At 35.4% G+C, this 27,136-nt stretch overlaps 5 protein-coding genes across 11 annotated transcripts; 2 read left to right on the top strand and 3 right to left on the bottom strand.

The window, feature by feature from the left end:
• Window positions 1–33: 33 nt before the first annotated feature.
• On the bottom strand, window positions 34–7,356 carry LOC113492751 (V-type proton ATPase subunit H). 4 transcript variants are annotated; one of them, XM_026870410.1, is made up of 12 exons: window positions 7,234–7,356; window positions 6,123–6,146; window positions 5,725–5,806; window positions 5,469–5,649; window positions 5,059–5,268; window positions 3,818–4,024; window positions 3,030–3,164; window positions 2,640–2,825; window positions 2,344–2,531; window positions 1,710–1,898; window positions 1,077–1,190; window positions 34–502 (listed from the first exon to the last, which is right to left on the bottom strand). In XM_026870410.1, the coding sequence occupies exons 1-12, from the start codon at window positions 7,271–7,273 to the stop codon at window positions 427–429; spliced, it is 1,632 nt and encodes a 543-aa protein (XP_026726211.1). In that variant the 5' UTR covers window positions 7,274–7,356; the 3' UTR covers window positions 34–426. The 4 variants fall into 4 exon arrangements, with proteins under 4 accessions (XP_026726211.1, XP_026726228.1, XP_026726204.1 ...); XM_026870427.1 differs by lacking the exon at window positions 3,818–4,024; XM_026870403.1 differs by lacking the exons at window positions 6,123–6,146; window positions 7,234–7,356 and adding an exon at window positions 5,899–6,083.
• Window positions 6,457–9,050, top strand: LOC113492774 (probable tRNA-splicing endonuclease subunit tsp-2). 3 transcript variants are annotated; one of them, XM_026870450.1, is made up of 4 exons: window positions 6,457–6,490; window positions 7,413–8,315; window positions 8,587–8,711; window positions 8,917–9,050. In XM_026870450.1, exons 2-4 carry the CDS (start codon window positions 7,502–7,504, stop codon window positions 9,043–9,045), a joined length of 1,068 nt encoding a protein of 355 aa, XP_026726251.1. In that variant the 5' UTR covers window positions 6,457–6,490; window positions 7,413–7,501; the 3' UTR covers window positions 9,046–9,050. The 3 variants fall into 3 exon arrangements, with proteins under 3 accessions (XP_026726251.1, XP_026726259.1, XP_026726241.1); XM_026870458.1 differs by lacking the exon at window positions 6,457–6,490 and adding an exon at window positions 6,892–6,987; XM_026870440.1 differs by lacking the exon at window positions 6,457–6,490 and adding an exon at window positions 7,007–7,093.
• LOC113492799 (COX assembly mitochondrial protein homolog) lies at window positions 9,025–9,745 on the bottom strand. The gene is made up of 2 exons (XM_026870481.1): window positions 9,491–9,745; window positions 9,025–9,406 (listed from the first exon to the last, which is right to left on the bottom strand). Exons 1-2 carry the CDS (start codon window positions 9,543–9,545, stop codon window positions 9,108–9,110), a joined length of 354 nt encoding a protein of 117 aa, XP_026726282.1. The 5' UTR covers window positions 9,546–9,745; the 3' UTR covers window positions 9,025–9,107.
• Window positions 9,746–10,274: 529 nt separating this feature from the next.
• On the top strand, window positions 10,275–12,185 carry LOC113492787 (26S proteasome non-ATPase regulatory subunit 14). Its single transcript, XM_026870470.1, has 4 exons — window positions 10,275–10,418; window positions 10,551–10,753; window positions 10,972–11,128; window positions 11,434–12,185. The coding sequence occupies exons 2-4, from the start codon at window positions 10,576–10,578 to the stop codon at window positions 12,032–12,034; spliced, it is 936 nt and encodes a 311-aa protein (XP_026726271.1). The 5' UTR covers window positions 10,275–10,418; window positions 10,551–10,575; the 3' UTR covers window positions 12,035–12,185.
• On the bottom strand, window positions 12,186–21,400 carry LOC113492643. 2 transcript variants are annotated; one of them, XM_026870229.1, is made up of 19 exons: window positions 21,067–21,400; window positions 20,789–20,883; window positions 19,924–20,163; window positions 19,680–19,842; window positions 19,214–19,352; window positions 18,926–19,138; window positions 18,331–18,532; window positions 17,166–17,340; window positions 16,614–16,799; window positions 16,084–16,243; window positions 15,776–15,893; window positions 15,384–15,509; window positions 14,657–14,805; window positions 14,407–14,474; window positions 13,969–14,076; window positions 12,975–13,136; window positions 12,671–12,750; window positions 12,505–12,588; window positions 12,186–12,389 (listed from the first exon to the last, which is right to left on the bottom strand). In XM_026870229.1, the coding sequence occupies exons 1-19, from the start codon at window positions 21,236–21,238 to the stop codon at window positions 12,201–12,203; spliced, it is 2,829 nt and encodes a 942-aa protein (XP_026726030.1). In that variant the 5' UTR covers window positions 21,239–21,400; the 3' UTR covers window positions 12,186–12,200. The 2 variants fall into 2 exon arrangements, with proteins under 2 accessions (XP_026726030.1, XP_026726038.1); XM_026870237.1 differs by lacking the exon at window positions 13,969–14,076.
• Between the last annotated feature and the right edge of the window lie 5,736 nt (window positions 21,401–27,136).

Here is a 27,136-nt window from a genome sequence, read left to right as displayed (position 1 = left end):
TATTAGAAATGATAATCCAAAACCATATAATTATGATGAACTTTATTCACAAAAATACTGATGTAGCCAGTTATCACATCACAAACAGCTAAAATTCTAACAATTTCAAGTTATTGAATACATATTTTTATACAATATCTTTCATAATATTTTATTCAGTAATATAATAAACCTTTAAAGGAATGTGTACACTAAATGTTTCGAAAACTTAGCGTCATTTCATATTTTATATAACTCTATAGTAATAAATCATTCAATTTACATTTTGATGTATGTTTAAACAAATAATAAGTTAGTCAGAATGAACTGTAGCAAATTATTTACATTATTTATTACGTAATGTAGCTACTGTATATGTAAGCCCGGTATCATTCAAGACAACAATAATAACAACGAATTAAATATTTCATTTAAATATATAACATTTTAAGCCTTAGCTCCAACTACAGTGCCAGCCTGCTTGTCGATTTGTTCTTTCTCCAGTTGCTTTCCAAGGTATTCCCTAGAAAAGGAAAACATAAAATGAAATAATATACAAATTTGTACACCTCCAACACCTAAAACGGTGTGTTCTTTTGTCCAAAAAAACTTAGTTTAGCGTCTCTAAACCAATGCCCAACAACAATAAAAAAATCCAAATCAAACATACTACTGAAATGCATCAGTTGTTGTTATTTAATATGTGTTTGTACAACAAGACACACCCAGATCCTATGTGTTAGCCTTCTTAACAGTTAACTGCCTCAATCAATAAATTATTGTATATTTAACTCTTAAAATATAATAACTTTATAATCCAAGGTTAAAATCAGTCTCTCTAGTAAATCACACGAGTCAACATTCAGATGAGATGACGTCATCACGGTTATATCACTCACTTATCAGTACACAGCTTTAAGATTATGATAACTATCTTAAAGAGTATGTCTTATTTTCACTTTCTAATCAAACAATGAAATTGAACGAGACTCTGTTACGAGTACGCTACGTAACATTTACATTAACGGGGAAAACTTGACTAAACCTGCATTTTCAGTATTTGTATGAATGTGGACGATGTATTATATAATACTCACCAGTTGTGAACCATGAGTTTCTGCACGGCTAATAGGGCCTCGTATCTTACGTTGGGGTCATCGTGGCTCAGCAGGTACATAACGCGCTGCTTTCCGCCCAACTGCTCAATAATACTGTCGGGAATAATTACAATAATGAAGAAAGCAGAATTAATTTATGAGCATGTTACGTAAAATATAGGGGTTGTTATTTCCATCGTAATAAAGGATTGAAAAAAGAACCTCATACAAAATAGTCAAAACCTGGCAAATATACAGATTATGTAATAGGTATCTATGATAAAATTTATCATAGATATCATGCTCAAACACATTTAATGTGTTTGAGCATGCTTTTATTTCATTAAAGAAAAAGGCTTGATGCTAAATCGTATCTCAATTAAGATAATAATGAAACATTAGAACTAGTTAAATACCACCAAATTTATCCGCTATGACAGTTAAACATTCCGTATCATATAATGGTATGTAATACAATAAATAGCGACTGCTACTATACGGGAACGCGTCTAACCATTAGCACAAGTTGCTAATAAAGACTCTTTATATCCAATTAGAGTAGATTGTTTGGTAGCTTATTGCCGTATGTTTTGCTAGCTATCGTAGTACAGTAATAAGTGTGCGAGTACTGACTGCTTGCCGCGCGGGTAGTGGCGCACGTACTCCCCGATGTCGTAGCAGGCGACGGCGAGCACGATGGGGTCCTGGCTGCGCTCCAGCAGGTGCACGAGCGTGCGCAGCAGCTCCTGGCCGCGCTCGTTGAGCCGCGCCGCGTTCTCGCGCCAGAACTTCGCCGACTTGTGCACGGGGGACCATTCCAAACTGCAAATGTAATAACATTCCCATTCAAAGTCAAAGTAATTCTTTATTTCAATTAGACCAATATATGGCACTTTTGATCGTCAGAACAAGTCACATATGAACAATATTAAAAACTAGTGTCAGTCTGTCGGTCAGTCTCCTATTGAAGCTACTGCTTACCGCATTAGAAACATAAAACATTTTACTTGTCCTATCTGTGTTTTACAGCTAGATTAAAGTATTAAGTCTTCCCTATTGAGTATTCTTCGCCACATTGTTCTGTACTGTGACACTTAACGCCTGTTTCAAGAAGAGATTGATATCATCACGAACCTTCTCCTTAGCCTATCTCGTTTGCAAGTTTCAGTTATAGGAACACACTACAATAATACACACTATAAAGCATATTTTATACCATACAGGGTTCTGAACCAAAATGACGAAGAGATCATAAACCATGACTTACCGGCCGCTCTTAACTTCAGTAGCGTATTGATCGAAAGAACTGAGGTCTTGTACCGAGGCTTGGAGGCGTTCGTTAAGGAATTCAACGTCATTCATAATGTCTTCATCGTCAGAGCGCTTCTGCTCCAAGATGGAGAGCTGCTTCAATACTTTGCATTGGACCATAGCAATGCAGTGTTCCTTTGCCACCTAGAACCAAACAAATAAAGATTAACATTTCAGTGTTGTATTATCACAGAGTTTATACTAACAATTAATTAACATAATGCAGAATAGACATAAAATTGTCTTAGTTACCTGTTGGTCTTCTGGCTTCTCAATGAGGTTCCTGAAGACAGCGAGGACGATGCGAGTAACCTTCTCCTTGACGGAGTCGCTAAGGATGTCAGCCAGGATGGGTATGGCGTTGAACTTGTTCATCTTCTCGGCTAACAGTGGGTTGAATGTCAGCACCCACAGACAGAACACCAGCTGGTATTGCACCTGGCAAAAATATTTAGATTTTTTTTTAAAAGACTGTAAACGAATATAATGATTATTAAAAAATCATCCAAGGGAGCTGAGAAAGACTATTGTAATAACGTAGAAGGAAGTGAAGTCCTCACAAAGACATTAAATTTTAAGATTAATTATCTTAAAATTTAATGTTGCTAGTATATTAGAAACAGTAGATAGTTCACTTCTTACCTGGAAGTTGACCCTGGAGGCCAGGATAGACAGCAAAGTGGAGATGCCGTCAACAGACAGGAACGCGAAGCGGTATTCGTCCAGACGGAGCATCATTTGCAGACAGCGGGCAACAGATTGGATGTAGTCATTGTGCTGTGTACAACATTCTCATAATATATTATACTGACAACTAGATAGTTCCTAATCTATCCCAAAAATATTTAAATGCATTAAAAGCTTTTCAAGTTTTAAAGCAGTTACAAAAGTACGCATTATTCGTACGGTACAACAGATAACACCTGTTTTTATTAAAGAAACGAGAAGATGTATTCAATTTTGTAAAACAAATTATAACAATTAATTAGTAAATTTATTTAAAGAAAAGATAAGCACACTCGCTGTATTGTATTAACCCAGCATATATTTAAATTTATTGCAATAAAATTAAAACATAAATAATTAAAATACTTTATAAATAATATATTAACTAAACAAAATAATGCATCAAATAATATGTTTGTGTATAAATATAATTCATACAATTTATTAAAAAAAGCGACATCCTAAAAGCCTGCATGCATAATGCACATACCTTCACATCCTCCTAGTTTGTGTGAGTGTAATGAACAATAATATTAATGTAAGCATGCAATATCAACTATTAAAACACATTCAGTTAGAAAGAGTTCACAACTTGTTAAAAGACGCCTACATACTTACAAAAACAGTTAGTCATTGTTTTGTTATAACACAAGGGATTTGTTTAACACTCATTGTCGTGTCGACATCTACACGTGACATGGTACCTTGTGCAGGCCAGGCGGCAAGTGGTCGAGCGGCTTCAGCTCATCAAAAGAGCTGTAAAGGCTCGAGTACTTCTCTGGGCCAGCGTCAGAATGGTCTTTATCCTTGTGATGGTGATGTTTCTGAGGTTTATCGGCGGCGAAATGCTGTTTCTCGTGCAGCAACATAACCTGCTCGGCATGCTCTAACTCGGCAGACATTTTCTCCGCCTTACCAGAAAACAAACCTCTCAATCATAATTCACCCTCGTCATCAAAGCCCCAACGATGCGTGATGCTTCGCGTGATACTCACAACATTGTGTTACGTTTCAGTCAGTTTAGACACATTGATGATGAAGACACACCAGTTTGGTGTAAGGCAGGACTAAGCATACCATACATTTATAGTACTGTGAAGTTGAGTAATTCCAAAGAACAGCATCCGTTTTTTTTGCTAAGGTTTTTTTTTGTGTAAAATAGAAGACAAAGAAGAATGGTTATGTATGTAAATGAATGATTATGGAATTTAATATGAAAATTTATAAATAATCAAGTTTGGTACAAAATATTGTTTCAATGATCTGGATTTATTTGGCCATATCAATGTATGTGTATAAATGTTTTGAGAGGCATAACTTCATTGTTGCCTTGACAATGCTTTGCAATTATAATAAACATCATTGTCTCCAGTCTTGGTAGAATCTTGAAAGCTATAGTAACACCTGATCTTCAACATGATTATATTTTTAACTGTAGACTATTTACACTGATCTAATTATATTGTTTCTTTACATTGTATATGTGTATTTATTTAAAACAATCATTTGAATTATAACATGTACAGTGAACTACAGTGTACACTTAAAACATTATCACCAATATACTTACATAACATGTATACAAATTCAATCCATATAATTGAACCCTTAATAAAGGAGGCATTCAAGAGGTGATTGTTAGTGATATATTATTAGCTGGTTTTTATAAATGTAAAAAGCATAATGATTTAAATATTTTGATTTAAGTATGATATTTGAGTATTATGATATGAAAACTCCAATAAAGCTTTGACAACACATGCATACTTCATCGTAAATTCAATCATAAAAAAAATACATCACAAAATATTCTAATCATGTCATCCGTTTGGTATAAATACTTGACACACATGTCATGCATAATGGCATTTCCAATTTCATGCATATCAAAAACCTGTTTGTTTTATGGGATAAATGTATGAGTTATTAGTAAGGGATGACTTACGTTCATTTTAAGTTGATCCTTGAGCCAGGAGAGGTAGAAGTGAAGGTCACTCTTCTCCATCAGCTGAGGGTGCCAGCAGGCGAGCTTGGCAATGATACGAGCAGTCATATGCTGAACAAACTCATCTTGACGGTTCAGCAGGTTGAGGAATGGCTGCCAAGCATTTCCTGCAGACCTCTCACGGAAGATCTTCACTCTGGCTTTGTCTTCCTATAAAAGTAAAATTACAATCATAATTTAAAATAGTATAAAATACAAAATAAGTTGTGTCAATCATAAAATCATATCTTTAAAGATACAACCCTCCTTAATTATGAATTGAATGTAAACAACAAAGCCCTTACTATTCAATTTTAAATTTCAAGTAGACACAGAAAAAGATAAGGTGTGGTGGTATGCACTGTACTTACAGAGAGGATGTCATCAATCAGAACAAGCAGATACTGGATAGTGTTGTCCTTGCTGATGTGAGTGATCAAGTTAAGAAACACATCAGCACAAAGCTCGGGCTGCTTGTCAGGCAACTCTTTTTGGCCACGCTGATCCAAATTCACAATGAAGTCATGGTCACGCTGCGTGATCATCTGTGACCTGACAAATGACATTTATTTAGATTGAACTAAGTTCAAAGAGAATAGCTTACTGTGTGTGAGAATCAATACTCACTGCAGATAAGACTGCCAGTTGATCTGAGTTTGGCGGATATCACTGGCTCGGATTTGCAAGACGCTGGTGGCAGCAATCATATCTGAAATAGGTACATGGCATGGATATTTAATGTCTCCGAACTAAATGTTCAGTAGAGTTACAAAACTGTCTTACAAGAGAGATGAAACTTACCGATTTTTTCATCACCTAGCGACGGCATAAGCTGACTAACATTTTCATCCCCAAAGTTAGCCATTTTGGCTACAGAATTGATAATCACGTCTGTTTTAGCCAAAGAAGAATCGAAAAACTTAATATTTGGGAAAAACAGTAAATTGAAGGCAGCCTCAGCTGAGAGGTCTTGTGACTATGATGAGTGAAGTTGGTTTTACGTAGTACGATAATTGTTTTCTTACCTTCTCTGATATACACAGCTCTCGCTGGAAAAAAAGAGATGGAGAATATATTGAACGGTTGTCAATACTGCTAGAAATTGCAAGATGGCAAAATACAGAAAATTAAACGTCATATTTTTTATAGTAGTGCAAGTATGAGCCTTTTCACTTTAATAAATATAGATTTCGATATATTATTTTAAATTGTTATAAAAGTATTTATTATAAAAGTGGTGCCTGATGATTTCCCAGTAGTAGACTTAGAAATCAAGATTAAAGCAAGTTTTAATTAATAAAACTAAAATAAAACTGCGGGCACTTCGATAAAATTATTTTATCGTTTACAAATACTTAAACAAAAATTATTATTTTGGCCAAACTTAATAAAGGTATGTTTTCAAGCTTATGTGAAATTTAAGAAATTTTGAATACCTATCACCGAGTCGGTCACTGGATCATTGCTTAGGCTCTACAAAATACAAATTCTAGAAAATTACAAAAAAACGTCACTAGTCACTACTTTAAAACAGTAGTTGAAATTATTATAAAGTCCTGATATCATTATAAAACAAAACAAACAAAAACAAACAAAACGAGATGAGTTGAAAGCGCGACCACCTGTAGCTATCAACTACAACTTTGTGGCTGGTACCCTGACATGCCCGCAGTGTGCGCGGACTTTTACGCACAAAATTGGTTACTCCAGCCACATGAGAGCACACGCACGCCAATAGAGTCGAAGCAGTCGCCGTTACCGAAATCGGTGTGGAAGATTATAAAAAAAAAAAAAAAAAAAAAAAATATATAAAACAAAATTAATATAATTGCTTTTTAACAGTTACGTGAGGACGAGGGAAATATTTAGGTATTTGGCCAATACATTGCGGTAAGGTAAAGGCTAAATAGTGAATTAGAATAGGTTATGTGTACAGAAATTTAGTACAATAATAATTTATTTACTGGGATATTGACATGCATTGAAAATACTACAGGTGCTTTTTGTTATTTCTGATACTTCCTATATATAATTGAGCATGAATATATACATTCTTAGTCATTTTTGTAACTAAACGTAGTTGATTCACTGTTTATAAACAAGGTTCAAGCTGCACCTATTTATAGAGCTACTTACGATTAAATGTGTCTTCAGTGTCCTTCGATTTTGGATCCATGTTTGTTAGGTATTATTTAGTAAAAATAACGATTTTATTTAATACAATCACCGAACGTTATGTACAAACTAATATGTTAATATACTTCATACTAAAATTGGTACTATAAATTAATAAAAATTGACTTTTTATATTGCAGTATCATAATTTGCGCTCTTATAGTCTTCACTTGGAACTGACACATTCGGCTGTAAATAAATTTGGGAACTGGCCAGTTCTTTTGTCATCATGACTACTTTGCAATCAGAAGATTGTCAAACTAATGACCTAAATGACTCGTTTCCGATGGCTATTGAATCGTTGCGTTTCCCATTAGATAATTCAATGCGAATTGTGTTTACTGGATATTTCAACGGATTCAGTGTAGAAGTGAGGTCTATAGAAGAGATTGCTCTGCTGTATCATATGGGATGTTTTGGCAAAGGCTCAGCATCGCGCTCGCAACCGAAAGTTTCGCAAAATGACAACAGCCCGCGTATTATGAGAAAGAGACAAATATTAAAACGTAATTATTGGTTCAAAAAATTTGGTGGTCTGAAGGTTACTGCTGAAGCAGACAACTTTATGAAAGATATTGATGCATTGACTAATAAAATTATCGGCGACAGTGTAAGAAAATCACAGAAAGATGTCATCGATTTGGTATCCAGTGATGATGACGATGATGATGGTGCAGACACTAATTCAACACATAGCTCTGAACGATTTCATACTCATGATAAAGGGGATATAGTTGTAACAGTCCCAAACAGTGATTCTGAAGAAGAAAACTATTTTGCAAACATGAAACCGAAATGCTGTATTAATAAAATTAAAATACAAGAAAAGCTCATGCTGACTCTACAAGAAGCATTTTTCCTTCAGTATGGCTTGGGGTGCTTACAAATAGTGAACCTGGACAATACTTTGTTAAGCATAGAGAAATGTTGGGAACTTTTTACAATTGTGGATAGAAGTTTTGTTAAAAAGTATGTTGTTTATCACTACTATAGATCTAAAGGCTATGTTGTAAAACCAGGAATCAAGTTTGGTGGAGATTATTGTGAGTAAACATTTTAATGAGGTTTTAATGTTGTTCTATATATTCATAAAACATGGTAGCACTATTATTCAAGAAGCTCTTGATAAACCAGAATACATTTGATATGTATAGCTATAGATTTTTTTATTTACGAAAACTGTGCTACTCTGTTTTATTATACAGATTTTTCAATCCTTAGAAAGTATTAATAGAGAAAAGTAGATTTAACAGACAGCTGTATAGACTGCCTTACAGCAGGCTACAGTTTTCTAACAAGATATTCCTCTTTTAGTGATTTATAAGGATGGTCCTGGTGTATCTCATGCTGATTTCATAGTTGTCATAAAGTCTGAAACCGAAGAAGATAACTGGATTGTGACGCTTGGTCATGTTAGAATGGCTAATACAACAGTGAAGGTAATTATGAAAGATTGCTTTATATTATTTTATCACTTCTTATTTAAACTGCACTACAAGCTTTCTTCTCTTTAGCTTTTTTCATTATCAATTCAATTATCAAAACTTTATGGTTCCCCTAAAACTAGCTTTTAATCATTATTCATATCTTATAATTCTTGGTCAAGGGTGTAATGTGAAATTAAGATAAACATTTTTGTTTCAGGAAATATTACTTATAGAAGTTATTGAACCTACTGGCTGTACTAATCTACCAGAGGATTTGAAACTCTTTAGGGTGCGAGAGTTATTATTAAATAGAAATCTACCAGTAGCAATAAATGAAGATGACTAACTTGATTTTTATTATATTTACACAAATCTAACATTCATAATACTCTAATAACAGTTCATAAGTTAAGCCCTTCTAATAGGCTTTCTAATGCCAGTCCTTCTGTATTCACTTCTTTGCTTTAAATACTCTTCTGTACACTGCTGCTTAAATTCATCATTTTGGTACCAATTTCCAAGACAATCTTTCATTACTGAATTTTCTCTTCGACACTTCACAACCATCAAGAGAGCTGATTCTTTACAGCATTTCTCAAACTCTGCAACCTCAGCAATACACTTTTCGGTTTTGGCTTTTTCTCTGATTAGTTTAGGTATCATGACGTCCCTTTCTACTTTTCGTAACGACCTATCGTCCGGATCACCTTAAAAATAATGATTTTATGTTAATGTTTATGAAAGACGGTATTTGCTGGATATTTATTAAATAAATAGAGGTTTAGTAGTACCTAAGCCATGAGGCCCTTCCGACAATTTGTTCGGAAGCACGGATTTTTCGGCCATTTTATGTCAGTCAGTTTTGAAATCCTGGAAGAAACCAGCAATGCTTGATTGTTTCAAATGTGAATCCACTTTTGATATTTCTAAATTCCAGTTCTGATTATGTACCGGAACTTCTTGATCGATTGGACACTGACAGAATTCTCTGTTTTGTCAAAAACCATCTGTCAGTCTGATCACAGACTGCAGCACTCGCTTGATCCATGTAGTTGTAACGTAAAAGCACAGTAAATTCAGTAAAAGTGTTCATAATTTAATAATTTATATGTTAAGTTTTTAGTCGCATATGAGGCTTATAAAAATTTTAATACATACATAATTACAGAAATATATGTGAAAGCTGATAGTTGAAAAAATAATTACAAGATGCGTAATCTTGTAAATTCAGCTACGTTTTATCAGGTCTCTTTAGTTTGCCTTTATGCAGTTCATCAACTACATTGGGATAATAAGCAAGACTTTTACGGCTGCTACAGCTGTAAAAAATATAGGTGTTTCGCTAGTTATGGGTTACTAAATTTTATGAACTCGATAAAAAAACCTTGTCAATTAAAAAAAAAAACATATTAAATATAAAATCATTTTAAGATAACAACGATTATTAATAATTTCTTGATTTTAAAATAATAAAAACGTTTCGTAGTAATGAAAAAAAATGAAAAATATCCGACTGTGATTCGTGACAGTAAAATAAACGCACTTTCATGAGTTCTACTTATTTATCTGAGTTCATGAGGTTGCAGTTTCGACGTGTGCTGTCATTTTCGTTTCCATAAATTGAAATCATTCGTTGTCGTTCCTTGTTTTAAATCCCGTTCATTTCGGATTTTAGCCGGATTTTTCGGAATTAGATGTAAATGATTGTAGTTTCTTTATGTGAGTATACATCTTTTGCATTATTTGATTAAAACTAGTGCCTGACAAAACGAATGTCTTAAATTACCGACGCCGTAGTTGGCAGTAGTTGGTACATTCTGATGCTAACTGGATGAGTTTGCTTGATTTTAGAGTGCACAAGTTAAAAAAGTGAATTATGGATCGTCTTCTACGTCTCGGAGGAGGTATGGCTGGGTTGTCGCAGGCGCCGCCTCCAACTGATGCGCCTGCCGTGGATACCGCGGAACAAGTGTACATCTCGTCTCTAGCATTGCTGAAGATGTTAAAACATGGTCGTGCTGGCGTGCCCATGGAAGTCATGGGACTCATGTTAGGTTAGTTCAATATAAAAACGCTAATTTGTTGTCATAATAAAATGTAATGAATACTGCTGCATCATGGTGGTCTTTTTGTTTATTGTGTGATGTTGTTTAGTTGTTGTATTCAAATAGTTTTGTTTAAGTTTTATAAATTATGATAATTGTAAAATATGATGAACTATTGCTTATTTATTGTGAATTTTTGGATATTTATATCAATATTTGGATTTCAGGTGAATTTGTGGATGACTACACAGTGCGAGTGATTGATGTGTTTGCCATGCCCCAGACTGGTACTGGTGTGTCAGTAGAAGCCGTGGACCCTGTCTTCCAAGCCAAAATGTTGGACATGTTGAAGCAGACTGGCCGACCTGAGATGGTGGTTGGATGGTCAGTAACTTTTATTTTCTTGAAATCATAAGTTATATCTATTTTCTATTTTTAAACAATGTTGAAAAAACAATAACGTATTGTGTAGTAAAGACTATTAAAATGAAGCTTAAAATGTGAGTTCCAACTCATACTTCAAGTAAATTTCTTAACCATAGAAATTGATTCTACATATTATTTTCTATACATATTCTATTTTATTAATTTCATCTGTTACTTACAGATGAAATTATTTATGAAATAAGGAGAAAAAATTCAGAAAAATCTGGAAAAAAAATTACTAGAATTTATAATAATGTTTTCAGGTATCACTCTCACCCTGGTTTTGGATGTTGGTTATCTGGTGTTGATATTAACACCCAGCAATCTTTTGAAGCTCTATCAGAAAGAGCTGTCGCCGTTGTTGTTGATCCTATTCAATCCGTGAAGGGTAAAGTAGTCATTGATGCATTCCGTCTCATTAACCCCAACATGATGGTACTGGGTCAAGAGCCAAGGCAAACAACATCAAATTTGGGTCACCTCCAGAAGCCATCTGTACAAGCCCTTATTCACGGCCTCAACCGTCACTACTATTCTATCAGCATAAACTACAGGAAGAATGAATTGGAACAGAAAATGCTGCTGAACCTTCACAAAAAGTCCTGGATGGATGGACTCACTCTGTCAGACTACAAGGAGCACTGCTCAATCAATGAGACAACAGTAACAGATATGTTGGAATTAGCTAAAAATTACAATAAGGCATTAGAAGATGAGGAGAAAATGACACCAGAACAGCTAGCCATTAAGAATGTGGGCAAACAGGATCCTAAGAGGCATTTAGAGGAGAAAGTTGATGTCCTTATGTCAAATAACATTGTGCAAGGCCTTGGAGCCATGCTTGATACCATGGTATTCAAATGATCGTCATGTGAGACTTTTGTACTATTACATGTTAAGGCTATAGTAAAGTGGTAATAAATGAATCCAGTCTCACAGTTTATCTCTATTGATGATTGTATGATAATTATAATTTACTTAATGTACTAAACAAATAAAACAGTTTTTTCATAAATCTTTATTTTAAATATTAGTAAAACAGTTGCTGAGGTGCAATTTGGTTGCGAATTGAATTAAGTTTTTTCTGAACAGTAGGATAGTCTTCCAAATTCGGAAAATCAATGTCAAACATAGGTTTTAAAGTACTTTGTGACTTTACGATATTCTTGATTATTCCGCGCATTTTGGCAAATGCTTCGTCAGCATTATCCATCATAACCTGTATTAAGAAATATGATTATAATTTTTGTAGCATTTTTTGTATTGTATAGTTATAGTATATTGTATTGTATTTTGTATTGTATAGTAATATATATTATAGTGCAATAACTTACTGAATCATAAAATAGTCCAGGTCGTTTTCGATGAATACTTTCATAGGCATCCCTTTTGTTTGCAGTAGCCGTGTCTGGCGGGAACTAGGCAATAAAACCATGTTTACTAATAACGAACATAACGATAGCAGACATGGTTATTAGAGGTGGTAGATGGTTCCTTTACCTTTGTTACTATGTGGTGCATCAAAGAGTCGTCATCATGTTTTCGGCCGCCAGTATCCGCCTGGTGGTTAACACTATCCACTGCAAATAACCAATACATAATAATATAGTTTTTGATATAAAGTGCCTTTTGAATTAAAACAAAGAAGAGTAGAACGAGACTCATGTGGTTGCAAGTAAACATGCATCAGAGTTCCAATCACAATGAGTATCTAGGTAAAGACGTTTAGTAAATTAAGGAATAAAGTAAAATTGCGTACTAAATCATACTAAATAATGATTTCTTAGAGTTCAATATTATTTACCTGAGTTATTGTTTAGATTGCTAGCTTGCAAGTATCCAGTTTCTGTCAGGAATGCGAGCCACAGGTCGGATTCCACGGAGACACGAGAGCCATGTGAGGCACCTACGGCCCACGGTAACTTGTTACTGAGCGACCGAGGCGTTTTAGCGGTCTCTTCTTTATCTGTGACATAAAAGTATCATATTATAGTTAAATCATTCTTTAAAATTGATAGCTGAAATGATGTCGCTTTATCACGGATTTTCCAAAGTGCAACTAATTATATAATTATTATGCTTCCCGATTTCATATGCATGTTATCTTAGTTATCATTCTTTTAGGAATTTAGTTGCACATGGAATAACCTCGTCTTGGAAGTCTTGCATAGGGAAATGTGTCCAAAATGCTTAGACTCCATAAAGCTTTTGTTTAAAATGTGCATGACATGTACTGTAGAAATACAGTCAATGAGTAATTTACAATGATTCTACATGGTTATGAGAAAAATATGAATGGTATGGATGTAAAATAATGAAGAAAAAAACTGCCTTATTTTTTTATTCTTACCACTTGGCCTGGCAGCGAGGCTCACGCAGAAGTTGCAACTTATCTGGCTAACTCGTACCTATAGGTATTATATTAACTCGACGTGACTAGAATCTACCCTTGATTTCCCTTTCATGTGCTTTTTATCTAAATAAAACATAACTAATACCCTCGAATCTTGAAGACTGAATCATCGAACAACGAGAAATTGCATTCTTACAGCACACACCGCCTTACTCAAACGAGTTGCCTTTGAACCAGTACCAGGAGTCATAAAAATAAGAATGAAAACAGAAGTAGAAGACTTTTTCGAAAAACGCGATCACCTGAGTCCGTAATAATTTGTTTTGCACTTGTGTTGGTAATAATTTGAGCTTAGGAATAATTAAAGAAGACTTAAACTAGGACAATATCGCTTGCTGGCGTATTCTTGAGACTGAACCCACGCAGACGACCACCGATTACTTACACTCCGGTTCTATCATCATTCCTGTGGGATCTGTGAGCCCATTTTCGGCGTCTTGTGACGTGAAAGTAACAGACTTGGAAGATTTAGAGCTATCAGGAGCTACAAATCCTGAAAGTTTTGCAATAAAATCAATGTCCCTTATAATTAGCTTAAAGATAAGCTTATAAATAACTTAGTCTATGTACCTCACTATTAGGAATCGTAAATTATTTTAAAGATGCTTTGTTTTTCTATCTTTTTCAACCCTGTTTGTTTACCCAGAAAAATAGCTCAATGGATATATGTTATGGGATAGAATCCCATTGTGCTTCATTTTGTTTCTAACCAGTACCTACCGATCCCGGTATTCAACTATCTAGCCGCCGTAGGTATATTTTACCTGAATACCTAAGGAATGTTAAGGTTATTAAAGGACAATGGTAAGGTAATTTTACTAGCCTCGGCCATTATTGAAAATGCTGGAACGTTTATCCTGCTTCGATCTTGAATGACGAACCTCGCCGACTCTATAGGAAATCAAAGTGAAGTTAATATAAGTGTTTTAAGTAGATACCTACCTAATTAGAACATCGTTATTAATTTTGATTTGAACTCGAACAGACTGGACCCACTATTGCCACAGCTAATAATTGGAGGTCTAAAAATGTTCTGGTGATTCCGTTAGTAAGTACTGTCAAAATTTTCATACTTTTTCGCGCGTTCTTGATAAGAGCCAGCCTGATTCTGGCTATTAATGTAACTTGTGTATTCATCAGTTCCCTGAGATTCCTTGAATAATGAATATAAACTCCTTTCTTCATCTCCATGCTTAAACGTGTCATCTAGGGATGTGCCGTCCTAAAGGAAATATCTAGGTTACTATTTAGGTACTATCATGCCATTTAATCGAGAGCCAATGTGAAATGATTAAAGTGCAAAATGAAGTTTTTTAGGGCTATGGTTAGCCAAAGTAGAAATGAAACACTATCACCAAGTCTCCTGTGTATATCGGTCGGTCGCCAGGTTGTGGGTATGTCAACAAGATATATTTAGATAGTTTACAACATTACAACTTATACAGCAACTGTTGGTATGGCTACTGTAGCGGTAACGACTTTGTTTTCCTTTTGCCTATTTGTATGGAACCTGCTTGGCATGGATTCTCTGTGTATGAAGGATTACAACGCAATGCAATAAACTGAAATAAAAACGCGGATGACTGAATAAAAATGATCATCGCTTAGTCAGTAGGAATCTGACAATACCCGTTCCCTACCCAAGGAAGGGTACTCGGGTGCGGTCCATGATTCCCCCAACTTACAAAAAATTATCCTACCTATGTAGGGAAAATAGTGAGTGAGTATGTTTCTGTTATATACCTTGAACGGCACTTATTTCTAAACTATAATTATAGTAGGTAGTAAACTGTATCATACTGAGCTTAAAAGTGCTAGTATGTCGATGCCTCTGGGATGATCCTTCCCGCGCGCATCGCTGTCCATCATCAGCGAACATTCGGACTCTATGACAAATTCGCTTTGCTCTTTATCATCTTTTAAACCCTGTAACACAAATTACTATTAGTTTAGCTGTTGAAACTAGTGAAGGTGCACTTTTGTAGATCTCGGAGTCGGGACCTCGGCATCTATTATTAATAAGCGTGAATAGGCCGTTGTATCGTTTTAAAAATAAAAATAATATTATTAGAGGTTTAAATATAAATAAGCGTAATGCTTTTACAACATTTATTTCTGTGCCCATGAACACAGTAGAGGGAACATCAGTGCCGGCAAGTTTTATGCGAGTTATTATGTCTGTTTCTAATTACCATAATGATTTCATTAATTATGCCCGTAATTATGATTCGTCCAGAGAGAAGCACTTGCAACGTGGTGCGCTCGAATGGCGTTTCTTGACCCATCCGCTCACGCGATGAATTACGATACCTGTAATCGAAAAAACACCTTCATTATCAATTATTCATGTAGGTCTTGAAGCAATACTGTGGGTAACGTAGAAGGGAGACGGTGTTAAATACTACGAGAAGCGGCGTCTCGTTTCTACATAGACATCTGTCCTACTTAAATGCAAGACAGTCAAAGTCAGTAATTTAAGGTTTAAGAATTATTTTCATACATTTTGCGCAGCTCTTGTGTCTTAGTGAGAGTTCTCCTGTCGAGACAAGTAGCCAGAATCAAATATGGTCGGTAACCACGTAAACGCAACATCAAAGCTCCGACCAAATCCATGCTCACGATTTTTACTTTACCCCCTGTAACAAAGGCTTCCTCGCGACCTGCAGAATAATGTGGTATTATCAGACACGTAAAAACGAATCTCAGCCTTTTTGTGGCTTACCTAGGACCATGTTAGTTTATCCTGTTGAGCCTTAAGGCTTCAAAGCTTATATTAGGGATTGCGAACATCCTAGCTAGGTGTTCTACGTTGATTTCAGCGAAAGTTTACATGCCAACAGAGTTACAGTATCAAGACTAATGTTAACTCCAATCAAATTAAAAATATATGAGGCAAAGATGTAATTACGTAATATCTGACTCATTAAATAAACTTTCTACTTTATTAATTGTTTGAGTCACTTAACCTGTTATAACCATGTAAATTTTCATTTGCAAATGTAAACAAATTAAATAAACAGTTAAGTGTACTTAGTCCGTATGATTCCCCGTCCATTTCGGTGTACGTTAGGAAGTCCCCAGCGAGCAGCATGTCATCAAATTTTTCCCGCGTCGTTTCTTTGTAATGATCAAAGAAGTGGTACGAGGCTGTCGTGTGGAGGTACGCTCTCTCGATGTTTGCGCTACACTCACTCACGAGACGACGAACTAAGGAACCTGTTTACAATATCATTGTTTGCTTTGGTTTATGGTTTTGTGATAGCTAGGGTGTGTTTGTAGTTCTATTAGATCGATCTCAATATATTTGTAGGCAAGTTGAAGTGAACAGTTTTAAAATATTTTTATGAGAGCCATCACAATTTTAATTGATGATAAATTGAGAAACACGCAGGGTAAAGAAAGAACAAGTATTTTGAACTAAGCCTATCGGATTAATGACCTAATTATTGATTTTTGCACATATATACGACTATAAACATGTATACATTACTTCAATTTTAATTGTTCCAAAAATAGTTATGTCGTCCTAGATTAAAAGTAATGTGCAATGATTCGGTAATTATGGTTGTGGTTACAAGTTACCTTTGCCGACACCTTCGTGGCCCACCAGGATAACTAAAGGCACGTCTAAACTATCGGCGGGTGGGACGAAGGGCGAAACCAGAGACTTGGAAAGTTGCTCGATGTAGAGAAGCCGCAGCAAGCGACGGGAAGCATGCGTCCCGATCTCAGGCTTCACATCCATTATCAGAGAACGCTGCACAATATTATAACAAGACAAGTTATTTAATTTTTAAATCAGTCCAGACAGCACTGATAAACGGCAAATAAAAACATCCAGTATTGTAAATATTGGGATCTATGCTTATACCTTCTCAATATGTACAGAAACCTGTGACATGAAATGAGACTTCCATAGGAAAGTATTTATTATTTTACAAGTTATAAAGCTGATATAACAAAGGCTTTTTTCTAAGTCTAGTACTTACAAAGGATTAGGGTGGAATATTTGTATGGAAAACTGTTTCATACTAAAATAATTGATAGTATAGTTTATTGTTTACCCAAAAATACCAAACGAAAAGGCATAAAAGCATTTTTTATAATTATTTATATAATAATAAAATTTATTCAAGCGTATTTATCGGGATAGCCTGACTAGAGTTTGAACCTAATCTCGAGCTGACGCTTAGGGTTTGTGAATCGGACTTATAAGTTATTAAGTACGCGTGATTAAGCCGTTTTAAAAAATATTAATATGAACGCGCCATACGAAAGTTATAATAATAGTTACATTATAGTTTCTAGACTGCGCAATCTACGCATGTTACGCAACCGTAATATCGCATGTGCTACGACACTACGCTACGCGCTACGTCGCTATGCTACGCCAGGTAAAGTAGTGAGTTAAATAAAGAATGGTTTTATTTCAGTCGTGTTTGTGTAGTGTTTTGAGACGAAATTGTTAATCTTAAGACATCGTGGCTTTTAATCAATTTTCCTGAAGCGAATTGGAGACATTGATTAATAATATAATTGGATTAATGGTAGTTTTAGGTTAAGTATAAGAAAATTGGGGTGATCCTTTTCGTGTAAGATTAATTAAAGGGTTTAAACTTTGGACGAATTTTTAAAACATTACGCCGCTGGTGTTGTATATGTTTATGGGCAGCTCTCATTTTTATTTTTTAAGGAAGTGTAAACTAGTTTTTGGTTTTTGCGTCTAAAAATGATGTTAAAATCTAACCTGTTTTAGAGGATTGAGTTCAGCGTCATCCAAGCTGAGCAGCATCGAGAATGTGTTGACGACGACTTCTTTGTACCCTGGGCTTGAGCAGATGGGGTTTGCTCGAAGGTCAAGCACAATCAACCTTCGCATTTGCCGCATGTACACCGCTAGCTCTAGCAGCATACTTAGCCGATTGTTTCGGGCATGCAGTTCCCGCAGCCTGACAAAAATATTACTCAGGTCATTAATTAAAACCTCCTTTTTCCGTCCCCGAACGATTATATGTGATTGTGAGATTGTGAGAGCTATTGTTTTGTATAAAGGATTAGATTCACTTTAATATCTCAAAACTGCTGCAAATTAACCTCCTTTAAAAGACAGAAACGTGATACTCTTCAGTAATTACAGTACGTATCTCGCTTCGATCATCGGAGAAGTATTAATTATAAGGGGATCGTAATTAATTGCTGTGGCCTGTATCTTTCCTAACTCTATACCATTCAACGTAATGTAGAGCCTTTGTTTCATTCATTAACGAACTGATTCGAATCAGCCAGGATTGGGAATTGTGGTGAAAGCACGGACTGCCTCATTAATGCTAGTACTTACTCACCTAGAACAATACGAGAAGATTTTCATTGAAGTTAAGTTATTTTCGTTCAAATTGAGAAATTCGAGATGAAAAAGAGTCCATAGTCCAGTGTCGGCGCCAAATTCAAAGCTTGATATGTTATTGTAGGATAAATCTAGCCATAGCAGTCGCAAGTTGTTCAAATTTTCAAGACGTTGGATGTGGTTGAAAGACAAGTCTAGCCGCCGAAGGTATCTACGACAAAGAAATATTGAATTTTGCTTTGCGAACAAGAGAAATGCTCCGAATATACAGTAGTCCAAAAGTCACCTAAGATTCTCGAGACCACTTATACATTTGATGTTATTATGCGACAAATCTAGAATTGTGATCGACCAAAATGCGGTCAAGTCCTTAATTCTTTTCACTGAGTTATATTTATAGTGTACTTCTGTGAGAAACCATTGAGCTGAAAAGTGGAAGACAGTGTTTATTTTATGTGTTTCAATTTATAATAAATAAATGTACAGAAAATAAGTATTTACGTTTATTTTGTAAAATATTATAAGTTTAGAGAATTGTGTAGCAATCATTAGATAAACGTTGTCCTAATACAAACACGACTCGCCCAGTATATGTTGACACCGTTTAATTAGTTCACAATGGTCTGTATGTCACATGTACTGATGATAACGATAATTGTGCTGCATCAGGTAGATTAGCCTTAGTCTGTGTACTTAATGTGGTACGTAATGGAAACAATGTAGGATAATGCTAATTAATTCTAAATATTTACGAGGGTCATAGTCCAAAACTGTGCCCAGCCTGTTAAACGCTACTGCTAGAAATTGTAAATAAGGCAGGTGTGATAGAACAGTTATTTGTGAAAGTAAGTTTGAGGAGAGGTCCAGATAAACCAAGTATTTGTAGTGCTGCAATACGTCGATATTCATCAGGTGCTGTGGAATAAAATAAATCATAAATAGGGATGGTAATTAACAAACAGATGCTTATAATTTTTTTGAATATATCAATATTACCTTCCCTGAAAGATCTAATTTGATAAAAGCGTAGTCACTAAGAATAGGTATGCGTCTTAAGTATGAGAGGCAAGCTGAAATCATGTCTTTAGTGAGGACACCACCGACCAGTTCCGGCACATCCTCTACAGAACGTACGTGAACTATCGGTGAATACACGTCACCATAGATCTCCGGGAAAAGGTAAAAGGCTCCCCACAAATTATCTTCGTTCATGAGAGGTGTTACGTTTTTAGGAAACTGGAAATTAAAAACAATATTCTATAGGAACTTATTCTCCTGAACAAAAATCACAGCAACTTTACGGTAACATAAACTAAAACAGAGTGAAATGTCTTTACCCCTGGGAAATATTTTCTAAAGAGGTGTGACGAAAAGCGACCCTACTCAAAGGGACGGTTATTCATTAAATTGTGCGGCCGCGGAAATCTTGCTCACCGTCGTTTTTCACCTTGTAGGTACGTCATCTCAAAAGACACATACATATTTAAGGTCCTTTAATATTTGCCGAAAACATTTCTGACGAGAAGTTTTTATGAAATTTTTATCATATACCACGTACCTCGGGGAAAGCTCATAAATATTTGCATCAAAAATTACCAAATAACTTCTGAGTTTATACTCTCAAAGTTCCGAGGAATTTAATATAACTTGTTCAATATCTTGTAAAAATAATTTGTTACATACTTAATTATGTTAGATATTTGTGATGTTTACGCTCATTAATATCTACAGCAAACATGTGTGTAACATGCTTAATTAAAATCTGCATTATGATTTTATCAAGTTCTACCCATATACAAAGTTTTTAATTTATTGCAATGTTATTGACGTCGGATAGGTCCCCTGGAGCTCAAATACTTACCTCTTCTCCAAACATGTCTTCTTCTTGCCTGTTCTGATATTCGTCTTTAACAGGTAAACCGATACTTCTACGCCTCAATTCATTTTGGGCTGAAACTTTAATCGGAATATAGTTTTTTAGTTTGTATTGTCGGTAAGGAGTTCAACTGTCTACCAGCTACGAGAAAAATACCGTAGTATTGTCTTCTTGGTATAAGGTTCTTGTGGTATTGAAAAGCTATAGGAACATTCAAATTTTAAGTTTCATTTGAAAGATTTTATGAAGTATATTTTACGTACGAGAGTGTTTAGTTACAGATGCTATCTTAGATTCCGTCCACACTTTTATAAGGCTGCCGAGTCCATACATGCTTGGAGGGATCAAAGCTCTGTGCTCATTGACATCAATATCAGGGTTATACGGATCCGTTTCGGTTTGTTTAGTTTTAGATTCGATTTTTTTAGAACTCATTTTGTTGATATTTCTCCCACAAAAATAATCAAATTGCTATTTCAAATAGAAATATATTTATTGATACGTCCAACATGAAACATCAATGACCTATATGATCAGTTTATGTATGACGTATTTGTGTCAAACCCATGAGTTTTTAATATAACTATTTAATACATTACATCTAGTGCCAGTCCTATTGCGAATTGAGTCTTGATATACTTTTTTTATCATACCTACATATATCTACATTACCTTCGTGTCTCTGAATAAAACAAAGTTTGCGATGTTTACTCGAGGATGAAATTTGATTTTCATAAAAGCCATTTTTACGATAAGGTGCTTAGAATCTCGACGAGGCATGATCCTGTAAATATCTCTAGGTATGTGCTCAGCTAGGGCTATTTGAATAGCTTGTTAAGTACCTTCTAGCACAGTGTTTATTTTATGACAAAATATTGTCACGTTATTTCAGCTTTCTAGTTTAAAGGCTATGCTTCGACAGCCTCTTTGTTGCTAACAGTACGTTGTTACAGTGTTCTTTTGTAAATTAGTGGCCGCAGAGTTGAACACAACAGTTGCAAGTACACAGTGGTGCGGCCGCTACAGACACGAGATAACGAACTCTAGCTTTTGTTTCACAATCTCCTTTGACTTCACAAAAACCCGCTGATTCCGAGTTGCATTTCCTTTAAAACATTGCTTGCCATTTCGGAAGTCGGTGGCAGTTACCGTAAAGTTTGAATGCAAACATGTTTGTTGAATGTATTTGGTTACTTTTTATTTGTTAAATTCTCTGACCAAGAAAGACATTGACGTAAAACTTGTTTTAAAAGTTCTTACACAATAATAATTTAATAAATTAAATACAAACATACAAACAAACATTTGACGCCTTAACCAAACTGATTGAGTACTGTGAGAGATGGCACGAGTCAGACGTGGCAACGTTGGAGTTAACTGTGATTATGGATGCAAGGCCTAAAGGATTTAGTCTTTGGAAACAACTGCCGGTCAAAGTTGTAGAGACTCAGATTATGGAAAGGCAGTTTAACTTTAGACTAGCTAAGCTGGTACTAAAATATAGTCTCAAGTAAGATTCAACTCCACATAGATCGGTCAATTATGGTCAAGGGACTAAATATAACTCTAAAACCTAGTTAGAATAATGCAGAAAATAGTAAAAAAACCGTAATAAAAAGGTGAGAAAGTAAGAAAATTTACGGCCATAAAGGTGTTTGTATCAGAGATGTTGCTTGAAATTGTCGCTGATTAAATTTCCCGAAACAAAAAGGGAGGGAGGCGTGTGAAAAACTTACACAACGTAAGTAACAGCGGGAAGGGACAATTGAATTAAGAGTTTTAGAATTTCAAGTGGTACCTTATATTTATGTAGCGACGTCAAACAACAACAAAGTGTCATAATTCAAACTTATCTCCAGGGTCTTTGAAAATATGAAGAAGTGTCTCGCGGACGGCGCTCGTTTGCGAGAGAGAAAAAGAAAAGTATTGGTTCTGTGGCGGACGAGTACAGCCGGCGCGGCGAGCCCAACCAGTCACTGGGAAATTAACAAATCGGAACGAGTATTCCAATCAAAATAAAATTGATATAGATCTTTAAGGTTTTGTTTCAATAAATTAAATAATGTTCTTATGAGTACTGAGTTTATAAGAACACTAGCTGTTGCCCGCGACTTCGTCCGCGTGGTTAGCACTATTAGTCGCAGCGTGATGGCCTATATATAGCCTATAACCTTCCTCGATGAATGGTTCAACACAAAAATATTTTTTCAATTTTGGCCAGTAGTTCCTGAGATTAGCGCGTTCAAACAAACACACAAACAAAGTCTTCAGCTTTATATATTAGTATAGACAAAGAGTATACTGTTTTATCTTCTTGGTAATAACGGTTTCTTTTTTACGTCCTTTATCACAATTTCCTAGTAAACAAGTTGATGGAATCGGTAACTTAACACTTCTTGTATATGCTAAGTGAAACAGCTTTCGCGTCATTGAGGCTGCCTTAGTTTTAAATAATGAATTAATGGTTAGTACTGACATTTAAGCACTTACCTCTCTACTCATAATTATAAGAAACGGTTTTAGTAAAATTTTACGTAATATTTTTTATGTACTCACGCTAATGGCGGCGCGGTGTGTCAGAAAGTAATTATCTAGAGTAGAAATGAAATAACTTCAAGTGTAGTATTTTTTAAGTGCTAAGTGCAGGAGAGAAGAGTTGAACAAATTAGTATTCTTCATTTTATAGCCGTACCGTTAAAATGGAAATTACTTTACATCCTGTTGTTTTACTACTGACAAAGTTTTGTTTTTAATTAAGGCAACAGAGGAACGTTTTAATATCGTTTACGACACAAGGCTCTTAATAATTTAATTTAACGTTTATACAGGATGTAAACTTTGTTGTTGATATTTATGTGGCAATTTAGATAATTGCATGGATCCGTTCGATTCACAAAACTAAAAATTGCAAATACCGTTCGGTTGCGTGGGTAGTGAACCGGAAATTTAGAAACGTTGTCCTAGATTTTTCTTGTTTCCATCAGTACGTACATATGTCGACGAAGTTAGAAAATTCGTGGGTTTAAAACCCTCAATTTGCTCGCACACATTAAAAGGTCACTTAATTAGGAAAGGTCTGCAGTTAAATCTTGAAACTGGGCAAAGGGCGAACCGTTTCAAGTTGGCGGTTCCGGTCCGTGGTGGAAGCCTCGGCTACCTGAAAGCGCTGAATAGTTGAGGTTTTATACGATATACCCATAGTAGGTATAAAAGTACTCATGACAAAGGTCTAGCTTTACTCACGAACAAGTTGTTTGAGTGATGTAGTTCTCACAATAGTTTTATCATCCGGTATTTCATTCATAACTTATTTGTTGAGCTGAAGTTGAATATCGATACATATTCAGGAATTTAAATTTAAAGAACTTGAGTGAGCCCGTAAAATACAGGTACGTACTTGACCCCAAAGCAGGTTGTATAGAAGTATGATGGGAGAACAATATACTAGCCAGGTATAATATGTTGGGCTTCCACATTGCATCGTCCATTTCCACAAACCTGGTCACTCAATGTTTCATTCACATAAATGGGCCGTGATTATAGTAAAGAACTCTTGACAGCTATTTTCTCGATCGCCGTTATAAGTATTTTCAGATATTCGGTTTTGTGTATATTATTCTCAAGGACCTCTTTGTGTTGGATATTGAGTGTTCATTAATCAAACTTGAGTTGTGACACTTAGGTATTGTCCGAATTCAGAGGCCTACCTATACCTTCTGAAATAATATTACTGTACTTGTGGATGTGTGATAGCGCGCTAGACGTTGTAGAGCGGACTCTCGCTCATTCAGAGGCAATAATATTAATCCAGAGGTGGTGGTAGGCGATCTGGCCTCTGCATTATTATTTACGACGCGTGTACAACAAGCCTCATCCAAGATTAATGGTCTTCTCTATCTAAAGCTCTCATAATCGGAGCCGACATGAAGATGCTCAATAATAGACAGCATTGTTTGAGATGCTCAATGAATGTCATCAGCCTGTTAAATAGTAATGAAGAGTTTAAGTGTTTGCTAAGCGCTGTTAACAAGGGCAAGTACCTGATATCCGGTAGTTAATATCAATAAATACAACATTCAGTATCAGTAGATCCTTTCTACTTTGTCTATCTATACAATTATTCTCATCAGATGTAAGGAGAGATGCACGCGACGAGAAAGTAAGATATTTCTTGAAGTCTGCGGTGCAACGTAACGGGTACAAAGTGTACGAATCTTCTGTTTGTATTTAGCCGGTGGCATTTGTTCATCGCATTTCTTCGCGACTGTCACGTTCTTTGGCAAACAGATCGCGTTTCTGGGGCAACACAACGCGGAAGAAACACTTATGTACTCGTATATCCGTGTGTTTGTGGTATGCATGGCGTATGTAGCTGAATATTTTGAGGAAAACTTTTCAGCGTAAAGTGACTTGCAAAGAAAAGAAAGTATGTAGGTTTTAAACATACGTCAGTTTGTTGGGTATGTGTTGTAAGAGTATTTATTATTATCCATCTCTTTATTTAAAAGACAGAATACTTAACAAATAAATAAAAAACAAACTGATTGATTGTTATCTCATCACGCTCAAACGGTTTTATTGATTTTGATTAAATTTAGTATAGACATAGCTAACACCTTTTGACGCAGGCAATTTTAATGCAATCGCGTATATATACACTTATAAACCGAATAAAAATATTATAATATTAGATTATGTATGATGTCTTATTTACTTTAATACATAACTTGCCTCTTGCATTAAATTAAGTCTTTCTGTAAATAAATAAGAAGATTTCATTATCAGTTGTATTCCTGTGGAGCCCAAAGTGCCGATTGCGACTTACAAAAAAGTCGTTTCCATATTTTACTTCGTCATATGACCGAACACTCATCCGTTATTTTCGGGAATGAAGACAGAGACACTTCGGGGATGTTATGTTGATACTTTTATTGAATTTTCATGTCTTTGACAGATGATACCGAACTTGATGGTAATCTCAATTTTTGTCACTCAGCGAAATCGCTCAAAGTTTTCTCACTTCATCTTGCCGTTTGTTTTTGATTACTTTTTTAAGACTAGTTCAAAAATGATTTGCATATTTCTGTGTTTATAAATCATATTTGGTTTAAAGCTAAGATTGTTCCTTTCACAATTCACATAGGATGACGTCTGTACCTCAATGCGGGACATTTATAGGACGGTATCAAAGATAAAGACTGACTACACTATACTAAGTTAATTCTAGACGCTGCCAGGGGTTCTATGTAGAGTGAGAAGGTACTGGGTCTTCCTTTCCTCTTCGTAGAAGTCAAAAGTGTTGTGGTTTGGAACACGTACGGTAAGTACGTATCATATGTCCCTGGCTTACTGTTGGCACAAACCATATTTACTTTCTCCAACCCCATGTGATATTCGGTAACGCGTTGTGGCGACATAAAAAAAATGTTACGAGTTCCAATTTTCACACTTTTTGATATTTATTTGCCGTTTCAATTTCCTTGGCTCAACGCTGGGCCGCCGTCACTGTGAACACGGTTTTATAATACCCATATAATTGGACTTCGATTTTTATTAAAGATAAACATTATTTCGCCGCTTTTTTCACGTAAATTTGAAGTTCATAAGTCGCGTTTAGTCCAATTTTTTGGTAAATGGTTTTTTATAATGCTTTGCTTTTTATTGTATGGAGTCGACAAAGCCTCCGTACAATACAACAGGTTGCTCATTGTTCGAGAAATCTATGTACTGGAACTTAGTTTTGTGTCCTGACCGAGTAATACCGCTCGTTTATAACTTCAGTCATAAATTATTCATGTGTACTATCGCGTCGTAGCCTAAATAGTTCAATAACGACGACGATGCGAAGATTACTTTTAGTTCTAAATAATTGAAGGAAATAAATTTGTTTTATATAGATACGATGATCGAATCATTTAACTCTACATCCACTCGTTGTGACTCAGTATAAAATGAAACCAAACCGAAATGTTTTATATGTTTCCGTGATCCCGATAACCCCGGAGAGGGGAGAGCCGGTCTAAATGTGCATCAATCACGAGCCACGTCGATAAAGTGATTATATTAAACCAACCAATGTATACACGTGCTACGTATATCAATGTATACTAGCTGTTGTCTGCAGTTTGTTTCGTCGCTCGTAATTTTTGATTGGTGTCTAGGCTGGGTTCAGTTTGGGTTAAGCATGGGTCAAGTTTAGTTCAGGTCCGATTCTGGCTTGGTTCAGGTGCCACCCACGACTACTTAGGTCAGGCCACGACTTTCCAATTCCTTGTGAGGCTGTATGAACTATGCAATTGTGTCTGAAAATTTCAATAATTATTTGAGCTTGCC

The sequence above is a fragment of the Trichoplusia ni genome, chromosome 1 (genome assembly GCF_003590095.1).
Source record: "Trichoplusia ni isolate ovarian cell line Hi5 chromosome 1, tn1, whole genome shotgun sequence".
In the NCBI taxonomy this organism is placed as follows: domain Eukaryota; kingdom Metazoa; phylum Arthropoda; class Insecta; order Lepidoptera; family Noctuidae; genus Trichoplusia; species Trichoplusia ni.
This window is presented reverse-complemented; position numbering and strand designations above follow the sequence as displayed.

What these genes read in the sequence shown, in the direction of transcription:
- LOC113492787 (XM_026870470.1), top strand. Translation starts at nt 10,576, where the DNA reads ATGGATCGTCTTCTACGTCTCGGAGGAGGTATGGCTGGGTTGTCGCAG. An exon ending in AGTCATGGGACTCATGTTAG is followed by an intron (nt 10,754 to 10,971) that starts GTTAGTTCAATA and finishes TTTGGATTTCAG; the next exon opens with GTGAATTTGTGGATGACTAC. An exon ending in CCTGAGATGGTGGTTGGATG is followed by an intron (nt 11,129 to 11,433) that starts GTCAGTAACTTT and finishes TAATGTTTTCAG; the next exon opens with GTATCACTCTCACCCTGGTT.
- LOC113492774 (XM_026870450.1), top strand. Translation starts at nt 7,502, where the DNA reads ATGACTACTTTGCAATCAGAAGATTGTCAAACTAATGACCTAAATGAC. An exon ending in CAAGTTTGGTGGAGATTATT is followed by an intron (nt 8,316 to 8,586) that starts GTGAGTAAACAT and finishes TTCCTCTTTTAG; the next exon opens with TGATTTATAAGGATGGTCCT. An exon ending in TGGCTAATACAACAGTGAAG is followed by an intron (nt 8,712 to 8,916) that starts GTAATTATGAAA and finishes TTTTTGTTTCAG; the next exon opens with GAAATATTACTTATAGAAGT.
- LOC113492751 (XM_026870410.1), bottom strand. Translation starts at nt 7,273, where the DNA reads ATGGATCCAAAATCGAAGGACACTGAAGACACATTTAATC. An exon ending in AGCTGTGTATATCAGAGAAG is followed by an intron (nt 5,807 to 6,122) that starts GTAAGAAAACAA and finishes TACCTATTTCAG; the next exon opens with ATATGATTGCTGCCACCAGC. An exon ending in CCTCCAGGGTCAACTTCCAG is followed by an intron (nt 2,826 to 3,029) that starts GTAAGAAGTGAA and finishes TATTTTTGCCAG; the next exon opens with GTGCAATACCAGCTGGTGTT.
- LOC113492643 (XM_026870229.1), bottom strand. Translation starts at nt 21,238, where the DNA reads ATGAGTTCTAAAAAAATCGAATCTAAAACTAAACAAACCGAAACGGAT. An exon ending in AATTAGATCTTTCAGGGAAG is followed by an intron (nt 19,843 to 19,923) that starts GTAATATTGATA and finishes TTTATTCCACAG; the next exon opens with CACCTGATGAATATCGACGT. An exon ending in AGTTTTGGACTATGACCCTC is followed by an intron (nt 19,353 to 19,679) that starts GTAAATATTTAG and finishes TCCACTTTTCAG; the next exon opens with CTCAATGGTTTCTCACAGAA.
- LOC113492799 (XM_026870481.1), bottom strand. Translation starts at nt 9,545, where the DNA reads ATGGCCGAAAAATCCGTGCTTCCGAACAAATTGTCGGAAGGGCCTCAT. An exon ending in GGAAGGGCCTCATGGCTTAG is followed by an intron (nt 9,407 to 9,490) that starts GTACTACTAAAC and finishes ATTATTTTTAAG; the next exon opens with GTGATCCGGACGATAGGTCG.